This window comes from Rutilus rutilus (assembly GCF_951802725.1).
Source record: "Rutilus rutilus genome assembly, chromosome: 24".
NCBI lineage: Eukaryota > Metazoa > Chordata > Actinopteri > Cypriniformes > Leuciscidae > Rutilus > Rutilus rutilus.
The window spans coordinates 1,349,101-1,375,648 of record NC_140228.1 but is presented as its reverse complement, the minus strand read 5'-3'; the positions used below and the strand labels follow the sequence as shown (position 1 = coordinate 1,375,648).

The 26,548-nt window shown below is 38.8% G+C and overlaps 1 protein-coding gene across 1 annotated transcript; it reads right to left on the bottom strand.

Annotated features, from left to right (window-relative positions):
- Positions 1-7,961: 7,961 nt before the first annotated feature.
- On the bottom strand, positions 7,962-25,649 carry LOC311283988 (uncharacterized protein; the record flags this gene model as incomplete). The annotated part of the gene is made up of 5 exons (XM_084398801.1): positions 25,589-25,649; positions 19,281-19,337; positions 15,277-15,470; positions 9,171-9,325; positions 7,962-8,442 (listed from the first exon to the last, which is right to left on the bottom strand). Exons 2-5 carry the CDS (start codon positions 19,294-19,296, stop codon positions 7,962-7,964), a joined length of 846 nt encoding a protein of 281 aa, XP_084254927.1. The 5' UTR covers positions 19,297-19,337; positions 25,589-25,649.
- Positions 25,650-26,548: the final 899 nt, after the last annotated feature.

Sequence of the window (26,548 nt, the reverse complement as noted above, 5' to 3'; positions counted from 1 at the left end):
TGTGGAGCAGGGGGATTGTAAATAGGTAGAGGTCCCGCTATGATAAATTGTTCCTGTGGGGTAGGGGGTTGGTAAATGGATTGGGGTCCCCCTGTGTTTAAACTGTGTCCTTGTGAGGCGGGGGGTTGGTACATGGATTGGGGTCCCCCTGTGTTTAAACTGTGTCCTTGTGAGGCGGGGGGTTGGTACATGGATTGGGGTCCCCCTGTGTTTAAACTGTGTCCCTGTGAGGTGGGGGGTTGGTAAATGGATTGGGGTCCCCCTATGTTTAAACTCTGTTCCTGTGGGCTAGGGGGATAGGCAATAGGTTGGGGTCCCCCTATGGTAAATTGTCCCTGTGGTGCGGGGAGCTGGTAAACTGGTCTGGGTTCCCTTACGATTAAACTGTGTTCCATTAGGGGTTGGGTTTGTCGGATTGCCATACTTTCTCTAGAAAAGGGCCCTCCAGCAGACATCGGAAGTCCCTCTGTCTCAGTGATGGCGGCTGTGGACGGTTCCTGGAACTTGATCTGATTCAGCTTCATCATCACAGTCTTATACTGCTCTTCCCAGTGGCTCTCTGAGAGTGAGGAAGGATTGGTCTCCAGGAACTGATAAGCATCCTTAGACTGAACGTATAAGATTTCATTTGCTTTCTGACAGCATTGACCAAACTGATTCCAACACTGAAAGATTAAAGGCACAAGATAAATTACAACACTTTTACTAAAAATGCATTTATGTTGCATTAAGCCCCAAATACTTCACTACACCCTACATAGTTAAAGCCACATCATGAGTTTATGGGGAAGGAGTGAGTGAGCAAATTTGAATGTTGATGCAAATACAGTGGATCTAAATAACTGATACAGTATACTGTGTGTTTTCTATTTGAATATATTTTTAAATTTTAATTTATTCCTGTGATCAAAGCAGAATTTTCAGCATCATTACTCCAGTCTTCAGTGTCGCATGATCCTTCAGAAGTCATTTTAATATGCTGATTTGCTGCTCTGATTTTCTGACTCTTAAAGTCACTACCAGGAAATGTAATCTTAGATCATATGGGCAAATCATGTATGATATCCCACGAACGCGAACTGTCTTTGGTGAAAGTGCTTTTAAAGTTTTTGCACCTTTTTCCTGGTATAAATTGCAGAATAAGCTAAAATGTAATTATTTACCGACAATGACACAATTTAAAATGAGGATAAAGAACTATTTGAGTACTAAATGCACATGTACTTAGTAGTCTGTATCGATCAAAGTGTGAAAGAGTAAAAATGATATAAAATGAAATAAACCAAATAAAATGAATAGAAAAACAAGCCTATCGCGGCGTTTCGGTATTTATAATACCTTCTTCAGGCAGGCTTGTTGTAAATATGGACAAAGAATAAAAGAAAAAGAAGATATATATATATATTTATACAATAATATGATATTCTATAATATATATAATATATTTCTCTAATAAATTGGTTTTAAATAAGTTCTTTTTTTGAATTGCAATACTGCAGCGCGATCTTCGTTTCAGCACGTTCAGCTAGTGAAGTGTGAATGGGTGGGCGCACGCTGTAAAGTCCGTAAACTCGAGGGAATTACGAACATTTATTTTCCCGTGTGAATGAGCCACCAAAAACACAGACGTCAGGGGGTAATTTCTTAATTACAGAGGTCCAGGGGTAATACTAATCCCGTGCGAATAGGGCTTTAGATTCCTGAATCCTTGCCGAGTCCAACGACACTAAACATGCTAGGTTTTGCCTTGAGGTTTGTGCAATGTTGTGATTTAGCATTTAAACAACTTACGGAAATATTTTCTGATCAAGATTAAACCACCACAGGAAAACCGAAAACATAGGTCGTTGCCATCATGCTATAATGGACAAATGTCAAAATGTTGATTGTAAGTGGCTTAAAAAAATGCAAAGTTTTTTATATGTTCACACATATAAATGTGTATAGGAAGGGTTATGTTCAAGATGGAGCCTGTGACTCATTCGGCATGCCGTCGGTCTCTGTTTGTCTTTTATGTTTTAGTCCTGTTTTTAGCATTATTGGTACAGCGAGTCAGCTCTCTCCAAGTGTATGAGCGTGATTTTCTACTAAGTCTTCGAGAGTCGGCGGTGGAAGCTTACAGAGGCTACTCAGGTGGACAATGGTCTTGTGATCCACCATTAACTGCATGTGCATTGGTGTATCTGTGCGGCCTCAGATCACTGTCGTAACAGAAGGAAACGAAATAGGAGACAGGGCAAGCGCGGGGGTGTGGTGGTGACAAGGAGACGAGCGCGGGCGCTAGCGCGTGCTTCAGCGGCTCATGTTGGCTCATCGGTGGATGTCATCGACCCATCGTTCAGGTGTCTATCTTCGTGTCACTGGAATGAAAGGTACTCTTACCTGGTTATGGTTGTTCCTCAGTGCTGGGTGTTGTCAGAGATTTGCAAACAGCGTTTCAGGAAGCGAGGGGTTAACCCTGAGAATCTTCGTTCTCTGGAATATGTGCCAACTTTACATAAACGAAGTGAGTCGGCTACCGGTACAATTACGAAGATGGCCATTTTGAACATAAGATCTATTAGTAACAAAACATTTCTAATTAATGATCTTATCTCTTCACGTGATTTGGACTTTTTCTTAATGACTGAAACCTGGCTCAGTGATTGTAATCATGGCTCCCTTGCTGAAGCACCACCTAGAGACTATAATGCTCTCAACTCTCCAAGGACTGGGGGTCGGGGGGATTGCGAAATTTTTTCAAGAATTCTTTTAAATGCAGACTGGTAACAGTTGATGTCACGGTTCACTAATTCATTGTTTCCTTCTCGTCTCGTGTCATTGTTGTTATGTGTGTGTGTGTGTGGGCGTGACTGGGTCATTACCTCTGATCAGCGACACAGCTGATTCTCACTAGCGGTGCCAGCTGCAGCTCATCAACAGCTCATCAACACACCTTCAAATACTCACCGTTTTCTCCTCTCCATTGTTAGATCGTTTGTTGACGTCTCCGCGTGCTGTCTCTTGTTTCCTGTTCCTGTTCCTGTTCCTGTTCCTGTTCCTGTTGGCGGTCCTGTTCCTTGCTGCTGTCTGGTGTTCGTGAGTCTGTGTTTCCGTTTGGTGTTGCAGTGTTCCTCATTCTGTGTCTGGATTACTTCACCCATTCACCAGCAGACTTCATCACTTCACCACCATTCATCTGTGTTGTCCGTCGAGGTCCCTGCGCCACTCATCGCCACCGTGTTGCTGCTTATATCTTCACTCATTGTTTTCTACTAATAAAGAGGCTGTTCATTCGTAGTTTTGCTTCCTCGTATTTCGTCATGACAGTTGATAAGTATGTTAGCTTTGAGGTGCAAGTGTTTAAAGTGGTCCTGACCAGGCCAGTTGTTTTTGCACTAATATACAGACCTCCCAATTATAACAAGGAGTTTTTAGGGGAGTTTTCTGAGTTTTTATCTTTTATGATTACTTGTGGTGATAGCCTTGTTATATTAGGTGATTTTAATATTCATATTTGTTGCCCCGAGAAGCCCGTGGTACAAGATTTTTTTGTTATTGTTGGATTCCTTTAACCTTACCCAATCGGTAGCTGGTGCAACGCATAAGCAGGGGCACACTCTTTATCTGGTACTGTCCTGGGGTGTTCCAGTGGGTGAGCTGACTATTGAGAATTTGGGGCTGTCAGATCACTTTGTTATTATGTTTAATGTCACATTTGCTAGGCTTCCTGCGGGCCCAGTGACAGCTGGCCGTCGTGCCCGGGCCATAAATGCTGCATCGGCCACTAAGTTTTCAGAGCAATAAAATAAACTAGCTATTAAGTCCAATTCTTCTAATTATGGTGTAGAGGAGCTTCTATTTAACTTCAATACGGGGTGTAACCATATCTTGGATTGTATCGCCCCTGGGGATGGGTAAAAGCGAAAACTGTATCCCAGCCCTGGCTTAATGATGAGAATCGGTTGCTTAGGCAAAAATGGAGGCAGGCAGAGAGGAAATGGTTAAAAGACAGACTACAGGTCTCATATGAGATATTAAGAGAGTGTATGGTGTCTTATCAACAGTTTGTAAAAGTGGCTAAGGCGAGACACTTCTCTGATCTAATCTCTAAAAACTAGCATAGTCCTAAAGTATTATTTCGTGTGATTATAAAGAATTTTTTTTTTTTTGGTGATTTTTGTCTTTATTGTGATAGTATAGTATAGAGTGGACAGGAAGCGAGGTGGGAGAGAGACAGGGGACGGGATCGGGAAAGGTCCACGAGCCGGGATTCGAACTCGGGTCGCCCGAAGCACAATGGCGCCATATGTCAGCACGCTGCCCATGAGGCTATCGGTGCCGACTATTTCGTGTGATTAATACTGTCCTGAATCCTGCCTGTCCCTCTGTTTTTGAAAATTCAGGGAGAGATTGCGAAAATTTCTTGCAGTTTTTTATGGATAAGATCACCTCTATTAGAGCCAGCATCTCTAACTCTGTCCAGGATCAAAGCCTTCTTCAACCCCCGCCTGATTCGTTTAACTCGGGTCAGTTGAGTACATTTGAGCCGGTTACTTCGACTAAATTGTCCAACATCTGAAGCCTGCTTATTGCTCGCTTGATATCTTACCGCCCCAATTGTTAATTCAGGTATGGGACGTGGTAGGTCCCACTATAGCAGTTATAGTGAATCAGAGTCTTATGGAGGGGCTGGTACCATTATATTTTAAGCACACTCTTGTGCAACCTCTTTTAAAGAAAATGAGTTTAGACCCTTCTGTGTTAAATAACTACAGACCAATTTCAAAGGTGCCTTTTTTAGCCAAAATGTTGGAGAAGGTGGTTCTTAACCAACTTTCTATATTTTTAAACAAAAATAATATTTTTGATTCATTTCAATCAGGCTTCAGATCTCAGCATAGTACAGAAACTGCCCTTCTCAAGTTGACTAATGATTTGCTTTTGTCGGCAGATTCTGGGAAATGTACAGCGTTAGTGCTGCTTGATCTTAGTTCAGCCTTCGACACAGTGGATCATGGGATTCTCCTTCATCGCTTGAGTCAGTGGGTGGGTATTAGGGGGACTGTATTAGATTAGTTCGCTTCATATTTACAGGGGAAAACCTTTGCTGTGGAATAGTCTCCCTGTATATATCAAATCCTGCGACTCCATTGAGGGTTTTAAATCTATGTTGAAGACTTATTTATTTTCTGTTGCTTTTAACTGTTCTTAGGTACGTGGTGTTTAGTGTCTCGTTGTGTCGTTTGATGTTTGTGTAATGCTGTTGAAATGTTGAGTCTGTAAAGCACTTTGGTCAACTCGTGTTGTTTTTAAATGTGCTTTAGAAATAAATTATTGATTGATTGATAACTCCTAAACAAAATGAGATATTTTCACCAAATTTGACATGCTTATGTATGGTGGTACTCTGAGGACGCATGACTCGGTGAGACTCTGCCTTGGTTGTGCTATAATAAAATTAAATTAAAAAAACATGAAGTTTCTCCATCCCCAGTGTCACTTCTCTGTGTTTTACGGCCCTGACGGGAACGTCGGTCTCCTCGGCTGTGAACCGCTCCTGACGTGCGTCTGGCAAATCCGCTGTTATAATAGCAATCCGCCATGGAACAAGCGCGCCTGCTTTTAAAGGGAATGTGAGAGGTCGCTCTGATTGGTTTATTTCACATTACGCCCAAACCACACCTATGAGTAATGAGGCTACTTCAGACCAACCCATTTTAGATTTCCGAGATCCGCCCACAAAGTTACTTGCGTTTCGTGCTTGATACTTGCGTTTCAGATCGTTAAAATAGGGCCCATTGTCAGTACAGCTGCTCGAGCGTGGAGAAAATAGCGGATAGTGTACAACTTACTCAGGGAATTTACCTCAGAAGAACAGCGCTACTGTAGTTTTGGTTTCATTTTGAGGAGCGACTTGATTCAGCCGAGGATATAATTACTGACGAGTAAGTTATTTATTCTTACTTACTGTATCAGTTATGTGTCATTTTCATGGACTTTTAGTTTGTATTCATTAGTTCCAGTTTTTCTTTGTTTAGTTTTCCCCACCCCTCTTTAATTGTTATGGTTACAGATACGATTAGTGATTTCAGTTCAGCTGTATATCATTAATTACCTTGTTTTCCTTAGTACTTAAACATATAGGTTTGTACGAATAAGTATAATTTCTGAGACTTCAAATGAGAATAATAATCAAGGGCATAATCAACTTTAAATTACCTTTACTGCCATTTCAATAGATTGCAGAAACTGGTCCCTCATGTCAGGATCATCAATGAGGGCCTCATCAACAAAGGTCTTGTTTTTCAGACGCTCCAGCTCACATCCCATTTTCTCCCAAAACTTTTTGAGCTGAACCAGAATTTTCTGGATTTGAGAAAGACAGGATTGGACATTCTTCAGGTGGGAAGGGCTGGCTTGGATTACACCTGGAGGAACAACATACAGCAGATTCTGACTTCTGAGAGATCAGTTTAAGCGTTCAGACCGTTTAAACTTGTGTTAGTGAATGTGTAAACAGCATGATACTCTGGCACACGCACAGATGCCATTTACTTTATATTTATTCTTTCAAATGTTATAACATTTTTACACTGTAAAATCCAACTGTTGTTCTAACAAACACTTTTTAGTAAATTATCTAGTACTTTGTACCATTTATTTGTGTTTACTCAGAAAACCCAAGTTAATATTAATTGATTGGTTTGAGTGCAATTTTGTAAAAAAAAAAAAGAGTTTTCGAGGCGGAGCAATTCTTCATAGACTTTTCACTCATTTCCTTCTGCAGTTATCTTTCTCTAGTGCATTCACTCATTTCCCAAAGTCATCTTGAATGTTGAATTGTCAAAACAACTGAAAAATTTGAGAGAACGTAACATAAGCTGACTTCATAAAGTGATGTTGATTTTCCTAAAAAAACAACACCTCACCATTATGGTGATTAGTGTTCCCTTTGGTTGGGCACTTGGAACTTCATTTATATTATTGTAATTCTCATCCTATTGATGCAATGAAGCAACAAGATATCACAGTTATCTGTTAATGATGTTAATGATGATACCCAAATCTATCTACCCCTTGGGATCAAATAACATGGGTTTGGGTACTTTTGGATATTTTTTGGGATCAAAGGTATCCCAATCTTACTCAAAATTTTTGAACAACACAAACTGATGATTTGATCCAGATCAAAACCAAGATTGGATTTTGTGATCTAATCTAATTTCAGAATCCTTCTTTTCTTTTGAACAACTCATTTTCAAGATTTGATCCAATCCCATAGCCGAAATCCGATCAGATTACTATTGAACAACTGGCCCCAGAAGCTGCTAGCTCCTCTTGATTAAATTGTGGCCGCTTGTCTTCGTGTGAAACCACTAGTGAAGAATTTGGGCATGTTTTTTGATAGTGCTCTATTATTTGATAAACAGATTAGTATGGTAGTCAAAACCATTTTTTTCATCCTTGAGTCAGATCATGTAAATAAAGAGAAGTTGAGTTGAGTAGTCTATTTTTCATTTTGAATAATGTTTTACAATTTTATTGCAAACACTTGTATAAACACCTTGTGAAACATTTAATTGAGTTGTTATAATCCCTCTATATTTGATAATATCTTGCAATTAATATCTTGCAATTGACAATGCTAGTAACAACAATGGTAGCAATACTAAGTCAAGAGTAAATCTAAAGTAAATGATCAAGTACAGTTCTTTTTTAGTTACTAGAACTCTTGTGTAAGAGAAATATAATAAATAAGCATTTGTCAGTACAACATAGTATTCCTATTTAATTTGACTTCGTTTTTCTAAGGTAATTGGTTTGCATGCTTTAAGTAAGTCTAACTAATTAGAATTTACAGTATATGTATGTTCAGAGTATTCAGATCTTTCATGTAAGCACAGTTACATCTGAAGTACTGCATTAGCAAAGGCTAGAACATGAAGATATGATAAAGAGTAGATCTGTTTTCTAAACTATTAAACCAGACACTTACCCTGCGTTATGTTGGAATTGTCCAACTTCAGCTGAAGGTCTATCAGTTCGACATTGAGTTTGTTCTCTTTGTTTTGCAGTATTCTCTTTTCAGATGTGAGACGAGACAGTTCGACACTGAGATCATGTTTTTTACCATCAACACCAGGGGCAGTGATAGCATTATAGATGGAATTAATAAAGGATGGAAAATGTGGCACCAAGGAGGACAGAATACCAACACTGTTTTTTTTAATAGAAACTTTCACAATGAACTTCTTCATCTCACTGTGTTTCTCTTGAATTTCTTTCTCAATTTCCTCTATATCTTTGGCATTTTCTTCCAGCTCCTCCTCAAGATTGGCTATTGCTGTCTTCATCCTCTCCATCTCCACAGATCGTCGAATTTGTCTTACTTGAGTCTCATTCTGTTCTTGAATCACATCACTGGTGCATGCAGCCACACTTTGGTTTTGTTGATCATACCTGAATGTAAATGAACGCTTACAGTGATTGGATTTAGGGTACATTGTGTGTAATGTCAGAGATATGGTGCTATTCCATTTTATTATGTTAGTGAGTAAGTAGGTTACTACTCTTTAGAGCTGCACTGCTTATGGTGGTCACTAGATTTTGTAGTCCTCATGTTTCAGGAGGTCATGTTTCAAAATGTCACAATTAAACACTGAAAACAATACTTTTGTTAATCAGTATTTTGTCTTGTTGGCCAGTAAATATTTCTAACCATTCTTAAAACACAATACATTTATATTTTTACATGTTACATACTTAACGTAGTAGTAACAGTAAATTGTGCATAACTACATGCAACTAACCCTCAACCAAATCCTAATCTTACCCTAACCCTACAGTGCAACATGTAGGCTTACCCTAACCCTAAGCAACATGTAGTTGCTTAATTTTACTCAGTACTTACATATATAATTACACTGTAACAATGACACCTTAAAATAAAGTGTAACCAAATTTTTTATGCATTTTATTGTTATGCCAGTGGAATTTTTTTAAAGCATAAACTTTACAAATGTAAAAAAAAAAAAAAAAATGGTGTAAGGGAAAATACGTTTAATTTATCAGATTCTATTCAGATTCTATTCAAAAACTGGTAAAAAATGTGATTATGTGATTTTGTTTCTCATGTATCTTTTTAATGATGTTTAGATGTTTTTACAGGAAAATATATTGCTTTTCACCTCTTTACAATGTCATCCACAGATTTAATGATGTCATCGATCCATGCTTTGGTTTTCTCCAGGTAGTTCACAGCCAGTTTGGGTTTGTTCAGTTGAACAGCCTCCATCAGCTTAGGGAACAGGGTGTTGACCAGGTTGGAACTCGTGCCCACACACTAAGAGAAAACATCAATTATCCACAGGTATAATGGTTAATGGTTAATGAAGTAGTATGTCATAATTGTAATAAACTTTGTTTGCCCATTGCATTAGTTGCATCGCTGCAGTGAGTGTTACAGAACAAATAGCTTTTTAAGGACAATAAAGCTGAAAGTAAGTACACTAAATAACTGGTAAGATTTACTTTATAAAATCCTGGTAACAATTTGCACGAGCACATTTTAAGTACATTTTGCTGCTCAGTTTAGCACATCAGTTCAAGCCGCATGTGAAACGATCATATCTTCCTCTTTACTAGTTAATAGTAAATAAACATCAAATGTTGAAAGATACAGATCAAATTTGCAAAATGTATCATGTCTCATGTCTCATGTAACCTCAATCAGTATTTCAACCACGGAAAGACGTCAATAATAAAGCTTGTAAACAATATTCTTGCTAACAATTTTTTGTTCAAAGAACGGTTTCTAAACATTTTGTTTTGGTTATAGAAACATAAATGTCAAGTTTTCTTAATGTTAGTGGAACATTTTTAAAAGGTTAGTATGATGTTCCTGAAAAATTCTTTCAACTTTTCTTTCAACTTAATTTTTCCCCCCAAAAATTCAACATTCTAGGAATGTTAATTTGTTACATTCCAAAGAACATAAAAATGTCCAGTTTCCTAAAAGTTAATAGAACGTCATTTAAATGTTAGTATGATGTTCCTGAAACATTCTTTCAACTTTTCTTTCAACTTAATTTCCCCCCCCAAAAATTCAACATTTTAGCGTTAATTTGTTACATTCCAAAGAACATAAAAATGTCCAGTTTCCTTAAAGTTAATAGAACGTCATTTAAATGTTAGTATGATGTTCCTGAAACATTTTCTGTTAATAAGCAGAATCACTGAAGGAAAGAGAAAAAACAAGAACAGAAATGTCTCAAGTTACGTATGTAACCCTGGTTCTCTGAAGAGGGAACGAGACGCTGCGTCGAGACGCTGTTCGGAGAGGACCAGCCTGCCGTATCACAAATGTCCTGAAGGGAGACGCCCGGCAGTAGAGCTTTAGAAGCAGCCATACTCCTGGTTGAGTGGGCCCGGACAGTCATAGGTAAAGGCTGACCGGCCGACTCGTAAGCAAGTAAGATAGCCTACACCACCCACTTGCTCATCCTCTGCTTAGATGCAGGGTATCCTTTTCTTGGCAAGCATCCCAGGACCGCTACGTTTCCTCGGGGTTTCTGAGATATGTGTTCGCGGGAGACCGGTGCGCCCTGCAGCACACGAGGTGGCAGGGTTGGCAGAACGGTCCCTTGAGGGCACTGAAGAGGAATGGGCACTGTATACTGTGGTGTGGTAAATGGATTAGCACCAACCTATCTATCTGAACTACTGACTGAATATAAACCTGCAAGATCCCTCCGCTCAGCAAATCAGGCTTTACTGTGTACCCCAAAATCAAGGCTTAAGTGTAGGGGAGATTGAGCTTTTTACATCGCTGCCCCAAGGCTTTGGAATACTGTACCTATTAGCTTAAGACAAGCTCCATCTCTTCTTACTTTTAAATCCAGACTTAAAACTTTTTTATTTTCAAAAGCTTTCGATTAATACTGTATTCTTGTGTTGTAAACAGTGTTTGGAATAACGCCGTTTTAAAGAACGGCGTTAGGTAACGACGCTATTTTTTCAGTAACGGGGTAATCTAACTAATTACTTTTCCCGTCGTTACAACGCCGTTAACATTACTGGACGTTAAATGCGGTGCGTTACTATGCATTTCTCTGATAAACTGTGTAATCCGAACGCACCCCTCCCTGGCTCGCACAGCTAGTGAGGAGGTGGGTTAATAACGAGGTAAGCGATTATGATTGGCTAAGGCAGAGTCATGTCTTTCATGGTAGCCAATCAGAGCCAGTGTTTTTACACACATGCCAGCACACGCGCCAGCGGCGCCACACACACACAAGCTAAACAGAGATTTGATGAAGCAGCAGGGATGGCGAGTCAGTTGCAATCTGATGAAAAGTTGGCATTTTCGAGGACTGGAGATACTACTTCAAATTCATTGAGGTCAAACAAAGGCAAGAACTAGGGGTGGAACGGTACATGTATTTGAATTGAACCGAAACGGTACGGGCGTCACGGTTCGGTGCATACATTTACACGGAGAATACACGGTATAAAAATAAATAAAACTCGCGTGTGAAAATTATTTAATGTAATGCGGAACTACTGTTAGATACGCGGGTTCTTTATCTGTAGCCCCGCCTTAGCTCTGAACATGGCTCTGGAGCAGGCTGCGATTTAAAGATTGGAATGCTGGAATGTGGTGTGTGTGTGTGAGAGAGAGAGGGAGAGGGAGAGGGAGAGAGGCGCGGGCGCGGGCGCGATTTGTGTGTGCGCGCGCGTGTGTGTGTGTGTGAGGTGCGGGCGCGATTTGTGTGTGCGCGCGCGCGCGTGTGTGTGTGTGTGTGCGCGTGTGTGTGAGGCGCGGACACGATCGAACAGTGAAAACATAAAAACATACTCAGTAATTTTGTTTATACAGGACATTCAAACTGCAAAGTGTTTCCAAATTCTTTGACATATAGCAACTTTTTTTTTTTTAACAGTAACGCAAATAGTTACTTTCCCTGGTAACGAGTTACTTTTATTATAGAGTAATTCAGTTACTAACTCAGTTACTTTTTGGAACAAGTAGTGAGTAACTATAACTAATTACTTTTTTAAAGTAACGTTCCCAACACTGGTTGTAAATGATGTGATCTTATGCGATTTTTTAAGTTCTCTTATCATGTGTTTTAATGTTGTGCTTTTATGTGCTTTCTATGTTCTAGTGTGATGCTTAGGTCTTTTTCTGTCATTTTGTCTCGTTTGTCGACTTGAACTTAGTTACATTGTGAAAAGCACATTGGTCAACAGCTGTTGTTTTAAATAGTGCTATACAAATAAATTGTCATTGTCATTGTGTTGACCACGCCTCTCTGAAGGGGACTACACTCAGAGGCCTGACACTCTTTCCCGTAGCCTTCTTGGCGATAATAATAACCCCCCTTCTTTCTGGGGATAGTGTACGGGTAGTGACGCTCTGTTTTTGTACCGCAAAAGGCACTGGATCGATCAGGTGAGGGCTGAGATAAGGCTGGGCCCGTCTCAAAACGCTCTGAAAGATCCATTTGCGATTCCCACGATCTGGATCGACTCTGTGCCTCGGCAACAGCGGGACCTGAACCGTGAGGAATGCAAGCCTAAGTCTCCTCGAAGACCGCCAAGCGGGAGCAGAGGGTCCTGGACTGATTTCACTCGTGCTTCACGATGCAATCACGCAGAGCGTTCCCACAGTGTCAATTGACACAGCGCGAGTTCCCTTGATACGCAGATGATGCTGCATTATGCGCATCTTCACCAGAGCAGCTTCAGACTCTGCTTGACTGTTTCTCAAGCTCATGTGATGTTTTTGGGCTCTTAATCAGCTTGAAAAAAACTGTGACTGTCAGAAGAGGCCAACATGCATTGCTTTCAGTTAAATATTGTTGCACTTGATGATGTGGGAAAGTTCAGTTATCTTGGATTTACTATGACCCATAATACCACCCTAGACAATGAGATTTCAGTCATGTTGGGGAAAGTGGCCTCTACTTTTGGACGTCTGACAAAACGTGTATGGCGGATTAGGCATCTATCTGTCTGCACTAAAGTAAGAGTGTATGAGACGTGTTCTGAGCATCCTGTTGTATGGTGCTGAATGCTGGACTACCTACAGGTATCAAGAGAGTCGGCTAAGTGCCTTCCATACTAGATGCCTCAGGTTTATAATCGGTAAGACCTGGAGGGATAAAACGTCAAATGGAGACCATTCTGTTCAAAGTGACCAAAAGTGAACCGCTTTCCTCCCGCCTAAATTTTTCGCCTTAAATGGGCTGGACATGTCACCAGAATGCCCCCCTCTCGCAGTTCTACACAGTGTGCTCAAGGATGTTGCCCGCATTTTCGATAGACCCAAACTGAGGTATAAAGATGTCCTGAAAAGAGATCTGATAGATTTTAGCATACCGACTGACTGTGATACCCCACCTGTGATATTACGTGGGCAGGGATAAAAACACTTGCTGAATGTTGTTCCCTCGCCATTATAATGCTTCTTTGTATACAGTATATAGTGGTGAAAAACTCCTGCCCACAGTGCTTTTTTGCAATATACTGAGACACCAGAACAAACGATTTCACATAGAGCGCTTGCTGTAGGCACAGAAGCTAATGCTGTTTGGTGTGGGTATGCTTTATAGTTTGTTTGCATGGTATGCTTTATATGCTGATTTCATATGTGCTTCTCGGCGCAAACACGCAGTTTTTAAGCACATTTTGAGGTATCGCATCAGAAATGAGAGATGGAAACGTCAAATTTAAATTCAAAATCCTTTAATTCTCAAAAAAGTTTTTACGCTCGCTTGAGGTGGTTTTTTACTTGTGTGAAAAAGAGTTAATGTGAATAATGGGAGATGGAAACACATCTGCAGAATAAATTCTGAAGTAGCGCACATTAAACCCACGTGACTGATAGGCTGTTTCCTCATGATGGGAATTCTAGCCCTTTTTGAGAACCAAACTGGATCATTTGGGTCAGCTCAGTAATAAGAGTATATGTTTGCATGAGTTACTCATTTTGTTTTCTAACCTGATAATAAGGATGATCTTTTCCACATTGCTCGATGTAGTGACTGGATATTAGGTTAATGTGTAGCTGTATGTGCGTGTGGCGAATCAAGAGCGGCGGGGTAATGTCATCAAACGTGATCGATTCGCACGCACATACACATCAAAATAACATTTAGTTAGTGGCTACTTGACGTGTTTTTGAGCAGTGTAGCGAAAGGATATTCATATTATTCTGTCTTGTATTAACCCTCTGGGGTCCGAGGTGTTTTCTGGCCCTGGGGGTGTTCTGACATGCGCTGACATTTGTGCTTATTTCTGTTACTTGTGACATTTTCATGGCTAAATGACATAAATTCACTGTATTCAGTACAAACACTGCTACAATAATATATCAGCAGCATGTGTGTAAAAGTTTGTAGTTTTAAGATAATGACATTTATGCGTGGTTTGTTAAAAAAACTAAAATAATTGTCACTGAAATTAGAAACCCATACTGATTATTTCTTCACACAACTTTTGAAAATTGTATCACGTAGCCTAGAATATTTGCTCCAAAACTATGTGAAAATCATCCTGACAACTCGTTCAGATAAAAAAATATATCGATTTTAAATTTATAAGACATGTTTTGTGTAAGAAAGCTTTATGCGGGGAGGCGTGAACACATCATGAATATTAATGTGTTTCACACCTGAGAAAGACAAAGACCCTCCCATAATGGCCCTATTAGGTGCTATAAGGCCCTATCATTCTGAGCAACCTTGCACAAAGAATGAGGAGATTTAAAAAAAGAATGGCTTTTTGATTGTTTGGATTTATTTACAACACAACATAATCCAATATACGAAAAGGGAAAACGGCTCTCAGACAGGAACCGACTCTCACCATTCACTTAAAGGAGTCGGCTCATGGAGTCGAACGACACATCACTACTGTTTCTGCTAATGGGTGTTTTATTTACTGTCGGTTAAAAGGTTATCAATACCACCGTCATCCACTCAAACAACTTGATGGAAATGCACCAAATTTGCATTTGTTTGTTTTTTTCTTCTTTCGCGAACTTTGAAAAGATTCACTTCACGTTTGGAAGGAAACCCAGCTAGTGTACCATATAAACATTGTAACATGTTGTCAGCTGGTGTTAAAGGTTAAAATAAATAGCTAAAATTAACAATAGTTATCTTAGACGTGTAAATCTGACGTTTCAAAATGCAGCCTAAACATATACATGTAGCATACATTAAACAAGTTAATATAATGATCATAATTATATGGACATTTATTTTCTTTCCGTAAGGATGGTCTCACCTTCATCAAAACAGCCTCAGAGGATTCAAACAGCATTTGTGTCTCGAGAGCTCTCTTTCTGATCTGACGCTCCAGCTTTGGGAAAGTACCCAGATGCAGGTAAGACAGATGATAGAGCAGAGCTGTTCGCTGAGCAGACAGAAGAAACTCCTGGGCGAACTCTGAAAGGACTGCGGAGTCACTGACGACAAGTTCTGAGATTCAAACCAAACATTAGTGAAACTTCTGTGGTTCAGTCATGGGTGGGTTAGGGGGTCACAAGGCTTCTAATCACACAACAGATCATTAAAAATGCACTTTTTCCAGTTATTTCCAATTATGTTAGAACAAAACATAAAATCACAGAGTATACATATCACTACACATAATAAGTGTTTCATCTAGTTATACAGTAACTGCCTTTCATAATGCTTTTACTAATCCCTGTGGATCCTTAAAGTCTTAAAAAGCATTAAATCTGAAAAAAGTCAGATTTGTACTAATGAGAGGTCTTAAATTCTAGACCTAATCTAACTAGATCTAATTAGCATTATATAATTTTTATTTATTCTTTCTTTGTGGATTTTCTTGTTCCTGTGACAATTTACGGCATTTGTGTTACGTACTGTCACCTGCATGAAGAAAATGAGTAAATGGTTTTTTTGTTCATATTTTTTTTCATTAACAACTAAATATTCTGGGGGCCATGAACTTTTTGTGAAAATAGTCAAAAACGCTGGCAGTGGGTGGCAAATAAATGAAATAAAAACTCTTGTGGGAAAGAGTTTTTAGAGCACTTCTATTATTGATTGCTATCAGGATGTGAAGAGAGTTTCAACAGGGTATAAAAAGAAGTGTTTATACATTTCTTTTGCCTTCCCTAGCTTTAAGGGTGTAAAGTCTAGTTGGTCAAACACACATAAATTTAGCTCAAAATACTCAAAAATCTGATGCAAATAGGTGCATCAATATTTGTAGTGTGCAGAAACTGGTTGCCTAGGATTTCTCAAGCATGTTTTACTCAAAGTTTTAGGTTGTTAATAGAAAGACATACAAAAGAGAGTTGGGACAATGATAGACTGTTTTGGCTGAAGTCGCCGTTACTGTGATCAGTGTTTGTTTTAGTTGGGCTACTGAGCCTTGCCTTTTTAATGTTAGATTTTCTCTGGTTGTTGTAACTGTGTACTGAATAGTACAGATTACTAGGTTTTTTACAATTAAGTTAAGACATTAAGTAAAGTTAACTTTAACAACTGTTGGAATTTACAGTGTATGAAGCCTGTATTTATAATGCATTATAAGAGAATTCTTAATGTGTTATAATGTACGCATAATGCCTTATAAACAACCTTATAATGTGTTGTTTCATCTAATGAAATCATGAAATTAGGTCCAAAAATGAGCCGGCGTTCTGATGTAGAACCCGCAAGCACTGCCCTGTGTTTACTACGTGAACAGTTTAGAAGAATGACGTGGAGGAGATGAGATTGTTGAATAAAGTCATTATTTGGGGGGGATTTGGCGCAAAGTATTCTTGTCACCTCATAACATTACATTTGAACCACTGTAGTCATTTTAACGATGTCTTTACTACCTTTCTGGTCCTTGAAAGTTGCAATGATGTTGTTGCCTATGGGTGGATCAGAAAGCTTATTTTGTGTTCCGATGATGAATAAAGTTCTTACGGGTTTGGAACGATATAGCATAGATTTAAAAACAAACAAAGAAGGTGCTGTTCGAATGGCTACAGGGAGATTGTTCCAAAGAGTTGATCTTGTAATAGCAAAAGCTCAGTCCCCATGGTGCTTCACTCTGGACCTAGGGACGGATAACATTTTTAGCTGTTCCGACCTAAGCGTTCTCACTGATTTGTGTGATTGCAACAACTCAGTGAGATAGAGCGGTGCGAGATTATTAAGTGATATAAAAACCAAAATTAATATTTTAAAATCAACTCTAACTTTCACGGGCAGCCACTACAGCGAAATCATTAGCATGTAAGTGGAAAGAGATTCCATATTTCTGAAAAAATTGAACCCAGTGGCAGTATATATAACATAAAAAGAGTGGGAGCAAGAAAAATGAAGGGCTGTTACAGTCCTGTCAGCTGTCCTACTTCGCCGTGATCTGATTTCCCTAATATTTCCTAATTTAATAATAGTGAGAATAGTAAGCAGTAAACTGGCTAATCCCAATTGTTTCATTACTCTCTGCATTTTACAAATATTTGGGATGTGAAAGATACTATATAATTATTTGCGATATACACAAATTATGTATGGAAACCAGGTCTCATAAAATATAAAAATCGCTTAACTATAGCCCAAATAAAAAAAAAAAAATTTATTTTAATGTAGAAAATTGCATAGTAGTTGAAACATCATATCAAAACCAAACATCATATCAAAACAAGTAAAAGTACCACAATTTAATTATACTCAAAGTAGAAAAAAATCGAAAAATGTACTCAAGTACTGTAACGAAAGTATTTGTAATTAGTTACTTTCCACCACTGCTCTCTTTCCTTTTGTTTAATTCCCTTTCAAGGGAAATTGCGCTGCATCGATGACGCTTTGGGAACGCCTCCGCGAGATTGCGTCTTAAGCATGTATGTCAACTAGTCTAATGGCGAGAGGGAACGTCACGCGCGGGTAATGTCGTGACCAGGAAAGGATAAAAGCACATCCGGAATGACCAGCGTAAGCTTCTGTGCCTCAGCAAGCGCTCTATGTCAAACTGTGTGTCTTATTCATTGTTGTCTGTCCAGAGATTTTGCAGTCAAAAATATCACACTTCTAAAATGGCGAACCAAACATTCAAGCAGTGTGCTTCTCCCTCCTGCGCTTCCTAACAGGTGGGGATTCACACGACTTGTGTGTTATGTGTTGTGTGTAGCAGATCACGGTCTGTCAGCCTTCAAGGGGGCTGACTGCGAACAGTGTGGGCATTTTGAGGAACGTGTTCAGGGATGGTTCTGGCCCCGAGATCATGGGATTCGCAAATGGATCTCTCAGAGGGGTTAGAGACGGGCGCCGCCCTATCTCTAAGATAAACATCGATTGGCCAGAGAAACAGGGACGAGCATTTTCTGTCTCCTCCTCCACAGGGCCTTCCATTCTTTCCTGATTGACATAGTGAGCTATCTAGATCATGGAATAAGCCATACTCGTCCCGTCTGTCTTTTCAGCCCCCAAGTTCATGTTTATTCAGATATAAGGGGGTTGAAAGAGTATGGTTATGGGACGATGCCTAGGGCTGAACAGACGCTCGCGAGTTATCTGTCCCCTGGTTCAGCATGGTCCGTGAAGGCCCCGGTGCTACCCACTAAGCCATTAGCAGCCGTGTCTGCACATGATGTCAATACTGGAGGCATACCAAGCTGGTCTGCGTAGGGATCTGGATGACAGTGAGGGGGTAGGGACCACTCAGAAACAACTCACAAATTAGGTGAAAGTAACTCACGTGAATACACATTAGTATTACATAGTAAATATATGCATCTATTTTTTTTATATGTGAAAAGCACCAATTCCTTATGTATTGTTCCATTGATGGAAGATGTGCAAATTTTTTTTATTATAGTTTTATTTGTTTATTTGTTTTATTTGTTTATAAAGAGATGTAAATAATGAGAAGCATTTTTTTCTCTTGTGTTTTTTTCTAGTAGTGCTTGCAACATAGGGTATTAGTTTGCTTTAATGAATTATCTAGTTAGTGGCTCCCTCCCTTTGAAACAGACTTATAACCAATGCTTTTGTGAGAACGGTTGTGAGAACGGTAACGGTTATACGGCTCTTGTTCATACAGACACATTCAGTGATGAATCTAATATTACCTGGCAGGAGGGTCACAATTTGGCACAAAACTAGTTTGATAGAGGCAAAACCGAATTAATCAAACGATTCATTCGCAAATTGTATAATGTGCGGATCACTGAACAGCTCACAGCTTACATTTTCTGCTCTGCTCTAAAAACAGCTATATTTGGCAGAATTAATTAGTTTTAAATAGAAAGTTTCTCTCACCTTTGCATTCAGCCATGGTTTTCTACAGTGTGCACACTGGCAAAGCCAGTAAGGTCTCTAAAAATACAACAGAAAGACATGTGACAAGTATTAATTGTCTGTTGATGACTAAAGTGGTGGATTTAAAATCCCATCCTGTTTATCAAGTTAATCAATCAATGTCTTTGTACGCAGTTAATAAAGATCTTAAAAATGTGAATTTGTGAAATGAAGGAGTCTTTGTCATCGGTGAGTCTAATCAATCAGGGTGATACCTGTGAATTATTTATGATGAAACTTTTACTTTGCTTGTTGAAAAGAATTAATGGCAAGCATTCCATATTTTTAGAATGTTTTCAGAGAATGTTATCCTACTTTTTAGCTGGAGAATCATTGTTTTGTGTCTAAAATGTAAGTAACAAAATGTTAACTTATTGTTATCTTAAGTCACTGTTCACTGGGTAGAATCTATGGATTAACTAAGAAACATTTCTCAAGGTATTTATGGAGCAAAGGCCACATAAAGTACAAAGCTAGGCTATCATATGACATGTGGAGGTAACATCTCCCCTGACAGAGAACAAAAATATTGAGAGTGTGAGATGAGAAACTTCACAATAAACCCTGGTGACATTCACCACACAGCAAGTAACATCACTTTCATAACACATAACATATGTGTACATAACACTTCTAAACCCTGAGAAATGCAACATATATAAAGAGGAAAAGTACCCAGAAAATGAACAAAATGTATTTTTATTGCTTAAATACACATTTCACCACATAACATAATTATATTTTGTATTGATTATCAACTTAATAACCTTCATTTACTTTCATTAACCTTCAATAACCAAAAACCTGTTTAAGTTACAGTTTAAGTGTTTAATGTTTAGTTGTCTTGGACATTTAAAATTGGAAGTTATAATCAATGACCATATGAACCCTAGAATTAATTTATTTTATTTACTGCAATCAAATTTTATAGCCAACACAGCATTTGCCTACATGCTTATTTTTACTTTTGTAATATGCAAATTTAATGACGAAGTATAACATTTCTTGTCACTAGCATTAACACAGTTACAGCTGAGAACAATATAGAAATATAGCTGCAAGCAGCGATGAAGGGCCCAAGTCCAGGCAACACCGCGAATTTGACAAAAAATGCATATTTAAACCAAAATAACTGATTTCGTGTTGGTCGTAGCTAATGACTGTAAATTAGAAAGCTGTCCAGCTTGATGAGGCCAATATATATACAGAGTTTGGTGACTGTAGGTAAACCTAACCCCCCACTTTTGTCAAAAGGTGGCGCTTTTAAGCCCTTCCTGCTCACCCGTTTCTATGGCTTTGCCCATATCTACTGGCTAACAACTCTGATGTGTGTGTCGAGTTTCATGCAATTTAAAGCATGCTAAATGTCTTAGAAGCCTCCAAAAAGAATATTAAAGTTTAATTCATTGCCATGGCAACAGTATTTAAGATATCAAGAATCTTTTCACAGGTCTACATTTGCCATGTCTTGACATTTTTCTGATAAAGCAAATCGGTTTTTTTTTTTTTTTTTACCGCATTTTGAAAGTGACACACTTTCTGCTTCCATTTGGTGGCATTATAACTTTTGACTCACAAAAGTCACATCCATGTGATCGGCCTCCTACAACAAACACACAGTTGAAGTTTTATCAAAATCAGTTAATGTATGCAGAAGTTCTAACAATCTTCCTGTTTCCCTTTCCCCCGGCCAAACCGTTTGAGATATCAAGAATCCATCCGTAATTTAGCATCCTCAATGTCTTGGCTTCATGTTGACCGAGTTTGGTGGTGATCGGATGAATTGCCTAGGAGTAAATCAAATTCCAGAGCCTTTGTGCTTCTCAAACGGAAGGCTGCATCCTACTGAGATTGTGTCCTTCCTAGTCTAGTCCTTTGTAGACTTGTAGACTACAGTCCTCCTCAGCATTAAACGCTAGAATGAGATGGTCTAGTATGAGTGCATGGCTCTGTCATAAATGTTTCCAACCCGGCAGTCACTGCATGAAAATGCTATTTAAACTTAATTTTGGAATTTCTTTTGATATTAACTGGCTGTCTATTGTCAGTGAATGACAGCCGTCTGAGGTCTCACAGTGGCTTAGATTATTGGCAGTTTACATGTCATATTTTTTTTTCATTTAATAAAAAAATTATTTTCATGAATTTAAATGTGTGCAAAGGATTGTGGGTGATTTAAGGCAGCGAAGGATACATCTGACAAACCGGCCAAAAGGGCCAAGGATCCTTCAAATTGAGATGGCCTCCAGCAATGTTTGATGATGTGGCAGCCAAGATATGGAGCCTTCATGCAGCCTTCCATTTGAGAAGCACCCCAAGTGTTTTTTAAACAACCCATAATAGACGACCCCTGTTGGGCTGAGCTTATGACTATGAGTGCGGAAGTTGTTCAGCCTACATGTGTACAAGTGTGTTTGATATATGGACCAAGTTCCCTTGCAACTTGCGTTGCGTTGAGATGACACTGTGGGAACGCTCTGCAAGATTGCGTTGTGAAGCACTTGTGAAATCAACCAAGAAAACTTGTAGATAATGGATCCACTATATATATATATATATATATACACACATTATATCCCTTTCTCTCTTTCACTTATGATTGTGTGCAAACTAATTATATGTTTGCAGACTATTATTTATGGTTCTTTTTGTGACACAACATATCAAAGGTTGGCTTTCTCATCCTAAAATTTCAGACCCACATTGCTCCTCGTTAAAACAAATTTAAACACAATATGCTCCCGCCAGTCCTGAGATCTCTCTTGCACACAATAACTGAAGCATGTGTGCTGGCTGCATTGATGGCACTTTTCGTCCTCCTCCGCCTCAAAATCATGGTGATGTTTGGCGAACTTTGTATATATAGCAGAGCTAGCATCAAGCATATTTCGCGTTTGTCCATCTGTGCAAGAGAAGTTGTTCTACAGTCCGTATTTCATGGTTCCAAAGAAGGATGGGGGGTTGTGTCCCATTTTGGATCAGTTATGCACTTATGCAGCTAAAATTCTGTGTTAACCTTGAGACAAATTATGCCACAGATCAGATCCGAGGACTGTTTTGTCACAATAGATCTCATGGATATACTTCCATATATACATCCTTCCATATCACAGGAAGTTCCTGAGGTTTTGTTTCAGGGGCAAAGCATACCAATATCTAGTTCTTCCATTCGGCCTAGCACTATCACCCCTCACTTTCACAAAATGCGTAGATGCAGCTCTGCTGCCTCTGCACCTGCAGGGTATTCGCATCATGAACTACATCGACGATTGGTTGATTCTGGCTCTGTCGCATCAGTTGGCCGTTCGGCATCGAGATGTCGTTCTCGCCCACATGAAAGAGTTGAGGTTACGGCTAAACGCCAAAAAGAGTGTGCTTTCTCCACTACAGAGGACCACTTTTCTAAGCGTGGTTTGGGATTCAATGTTGATGCAGGCATACCTCTCACCGGCACGCATCCAGTCCATCCTGTCAGCTGTGAAAAAGATAAAGCTAGGCCAGTCACTCATTGTGAAACAGTTTCAGAGACTGTTGGGTCTGATGGCAGCAGCGTCCAACGTGATATTTTTTGGCCTGTTGTACATGAGACCCTTGCAGAAGTGGCTTCTGGAGAACAGACTTATGGAAGTGTGGGTTTGGTCTCTGAGGGTGCCCAACTCATACCCCTTTTCCACCAAGGCAGTGCTGGTGCCGGTTCGGAGCCGGTGCCTACTCACGAACCAGTTCTTTGTGTTTCGACAGCCAAAGAACCGTTCTCGGCCAGGAAAATTGGTTCCAAAGCGGCACCAACTCTTTGTTGGACTAGAGCCGTTCTTTTACCACGTCATGTTTACGTCGGGGGCTGGGGGCGGGGTTATTGTCCAATTTCTTCTCGAACGTAATGTACCTCTGTCTATAGTAATCCAGACGAGCAACACAAATGTGTTCTAAAAGTCTTCTTCTGACCCCAATATAGGTTCGCAAAGCCAGGAGAACCATTTGCAGAAAGATGATGTACAGTAGTCCGCCATTGTAATTGTTATGCTTGAAGTTGGCACAAACATTTCTGGGAAAGCTAAGACATATGGCAATGTTCACAGTGACGTAACGACGTCGTTCGCTGGGCTCTCTAGTCAGTGGAAAAACAAACAGGTTCTGAGAAGGTTCGCAAGTTGAACCAACTTTGAACCAGCACCAGTTCCGAACCAGTTCTTTTTTGGTGGAAAAGGGGTATCATAGACTCAGGTCACTCAAATGATGTTGTTGAGGCCATGATCAATCTAGAGCTCCCTGCACAGAAAACAAATCAGTTTCCTCTCTGTTGCATTGGAGCAGGAGGAGTATGGCTGCTTTGTAGCCTTGTATTAGGGGTATCCCTACAAGAGGTGTGTGATGCGGCGGGCTGTTCCTTTCCACATACTCGTCGGGTTTACAACCTAGTTTTGGACTTCACTCCTGGGTCCCAGGTGATTTTGTCTTTGTTGTGCTCGTCCTATCAGAAGCTGACAATGTTTGGTCTGGGTGCACTTATAAGCTTCCTGCCATGACATCACCCGCCTATACGCCATTGGACTGATTTCTCAAGTGCTTCATGATACAATCACGCAGAGCGTTCCCACAGTGTCATCTCAATGCAACGACTCATTTCCTCTTCAGAGAAACGAGGTTACATTCTTAAAGAAAGCGTTTTAGAGCCTGTTCAAGGGGTGGCCCTAATGGCCAGAGATTCCAAAGTGTGCATTTTTGAGTATGTTAAGGCCTGTAGCAACTCATAATGTAAAAGCTGCACATAATGTAATAATTTATGTAATTATAAATTATTATAAATTAATAAATAATGTAAAAATATTAATAATGTAATAATTTCCCAAAACAATTTTTATATAATGAGAAATGCATTACATGTTAATCTCACCAAAACCATGGCATAATGTAGGTAACACTTGAGCAATTAGTCATGCATTTTATGACCACGTTGAGAGTAAAAAAAGACAATTGCTCACATCTCAGACACGTTAATAAGTCATTTATTACTAATTCTTCATAATTTGTCATAATTACCTATTAGTTCTTAATGATGACAATCTCATTAAGTAATTATTGATTACCTAATAAGGAACTATCTTAAGTCCTAAATTTGATATTACTTACTGATTAGTTCAACTTGTTTCCATATTATTTAATAGTAGTAGCTAAAGTGTTAATGTAGTACTTCTCATTAGTCATGCATTACTTCCTGCACAGTTTCTTATTAATGACGGACTTTATTCTAAAGTCTTACCATTTTAGGTTTTTAAAATGTACTGTAAAGGAATACCGGTGCTTTTCTGTTGAATGAAAATATACAGTACTACTGCTACTTCGACTACTACTACCAATAATAATAATAATTGAATGAATATTTAAATGTTGCATTTGCAGGTAGTTTAAGACTGGATTTAGATTTTTTTAAATATACTGTAAGGAAATACAAGTTTTTTTGTTTTAAAAGCTATTACAATTATGACAAAATGACAAGTTTATAATGTAATACATTTCTCATAATATAAAAATTGTTATTACATTATGAGCTTATGATTGTATTACATTTTGAAAAAAATTCATTATGAACATTTTAATACAATAATAATGTGAAACTTATTACAATATGTGCAATTATTGCATGATAACACTACATTATAACATACATTAAGGCCCCCAAAAGTGCCCAAAAGTTTGAGCAGAAAAAATCCTTAAAAAGAACAATAGGGCCCTCCACCGCTTTGGGGCTTGGACCCAGGCCCTAATTGTTATTTCATGTGGCCACCCACAGCCTAGCCAGAAGGTCTACACTTCAGCATAATGGTAACCTCAACAATCAACATCTCTTTTAAATGCCAAGCATAAATGAACATTAAATATTACCATGTGTAAAAAACACATTAACAGCACTAGTTTTCAACATTTTCTCTTCTGCTCGATCCCTATGCAAAGCATGCAGGGAACTAGAAATGCACTGCCCTGTTTTAGTCAACACAACAAATATATTAATGTGGGACCAACACAAATGGATTAAGTTAACTTGACATTTTAAAAATTAAATCTCATGGGATTTAATAAAACTGTGCAAATGAGAATTAGGAATAAAAATAAAATAAAGATTTGTGTTGCTTAAGCTCTGTTTAATTATGTAAAAAAAGAAAACACCTTAAATCATTTTTTTGAGTGTTTGTAAAAAGAAAAGAAAAAAGAAACACATACTGTATCACATATTCTAATCAAATCCTGAAATGATACTTTGGTCTACTTACATATATTCTGTTTCCAGTTTCCTGCTCCAACTGTCCAGCAGCAAGTACATAAACCAAATATATATGGCGTTCTTGTAAAGACACATATTTTAAATCACATGGTTTTTAGAAGAATTTAAAAAATGCATCACTTGACAAGTCGGTTAAATGGAATGATCTCTTTCAGGGTGCTACTCTAAAGCTCCAGGAACTTTTTTACTATTATGAGTGGAAATGTCTTACCTTAAAAATCTTCAAATCGCGTTCTTCTAATTCTTCTGAGGTAAATCCAAGGTAAACAGCACAGCACAGCACAAACACAGTCTTCCAAACTCAATGAAAAGCAGAGGAGTACGTTACTGAAGTCTCTGACTGAAGACATACGCCTCAAGTCTGTGTGACAAACATTCGCTGAGTTACAGGTCATTTTCTTTCGCGTTTCAGAATGAACTTTACATTTAGAGAGACGGCAGAACTCGCATCATGTTTATTTTCTTTGTTTTATGAAAAACACATCATTTTGTTTTTATTATGAGTGTACACAAATAAAAGAAGACATTTAACAATTTTGATTGATGTATAACACTTATATGTAAGATCAAATATTTTGAGTCTCTTTTGCACTGATAAGAAAAAAAGCAAGCTGGTATCGCCGGAGCGACTGCCGACCCCAGAGGGTTAAACCAACAGTTAGTTTATTTAATGCAAGTAAATTACTGAAATGCAAAATTTTGTCATTAATGTAACTTATGTCACGCAGTTAAATGATCTGGGGAGTCAGGAGATGATCAAATTTACAAGCAGTCTTACAATGGACTGGAGTGCTACGGGGAATTAGCCTATATGAATTAGCCTGTATGAATAAATGTATGAATAAATGAATCATATGAATGTATCTCTGAAGGGAACCGACTTACTTCAGAAAATATTTTCTTTTCATCTTACATCTGTGTAACGCCTAATAAAGTTTTAAATGGCGGC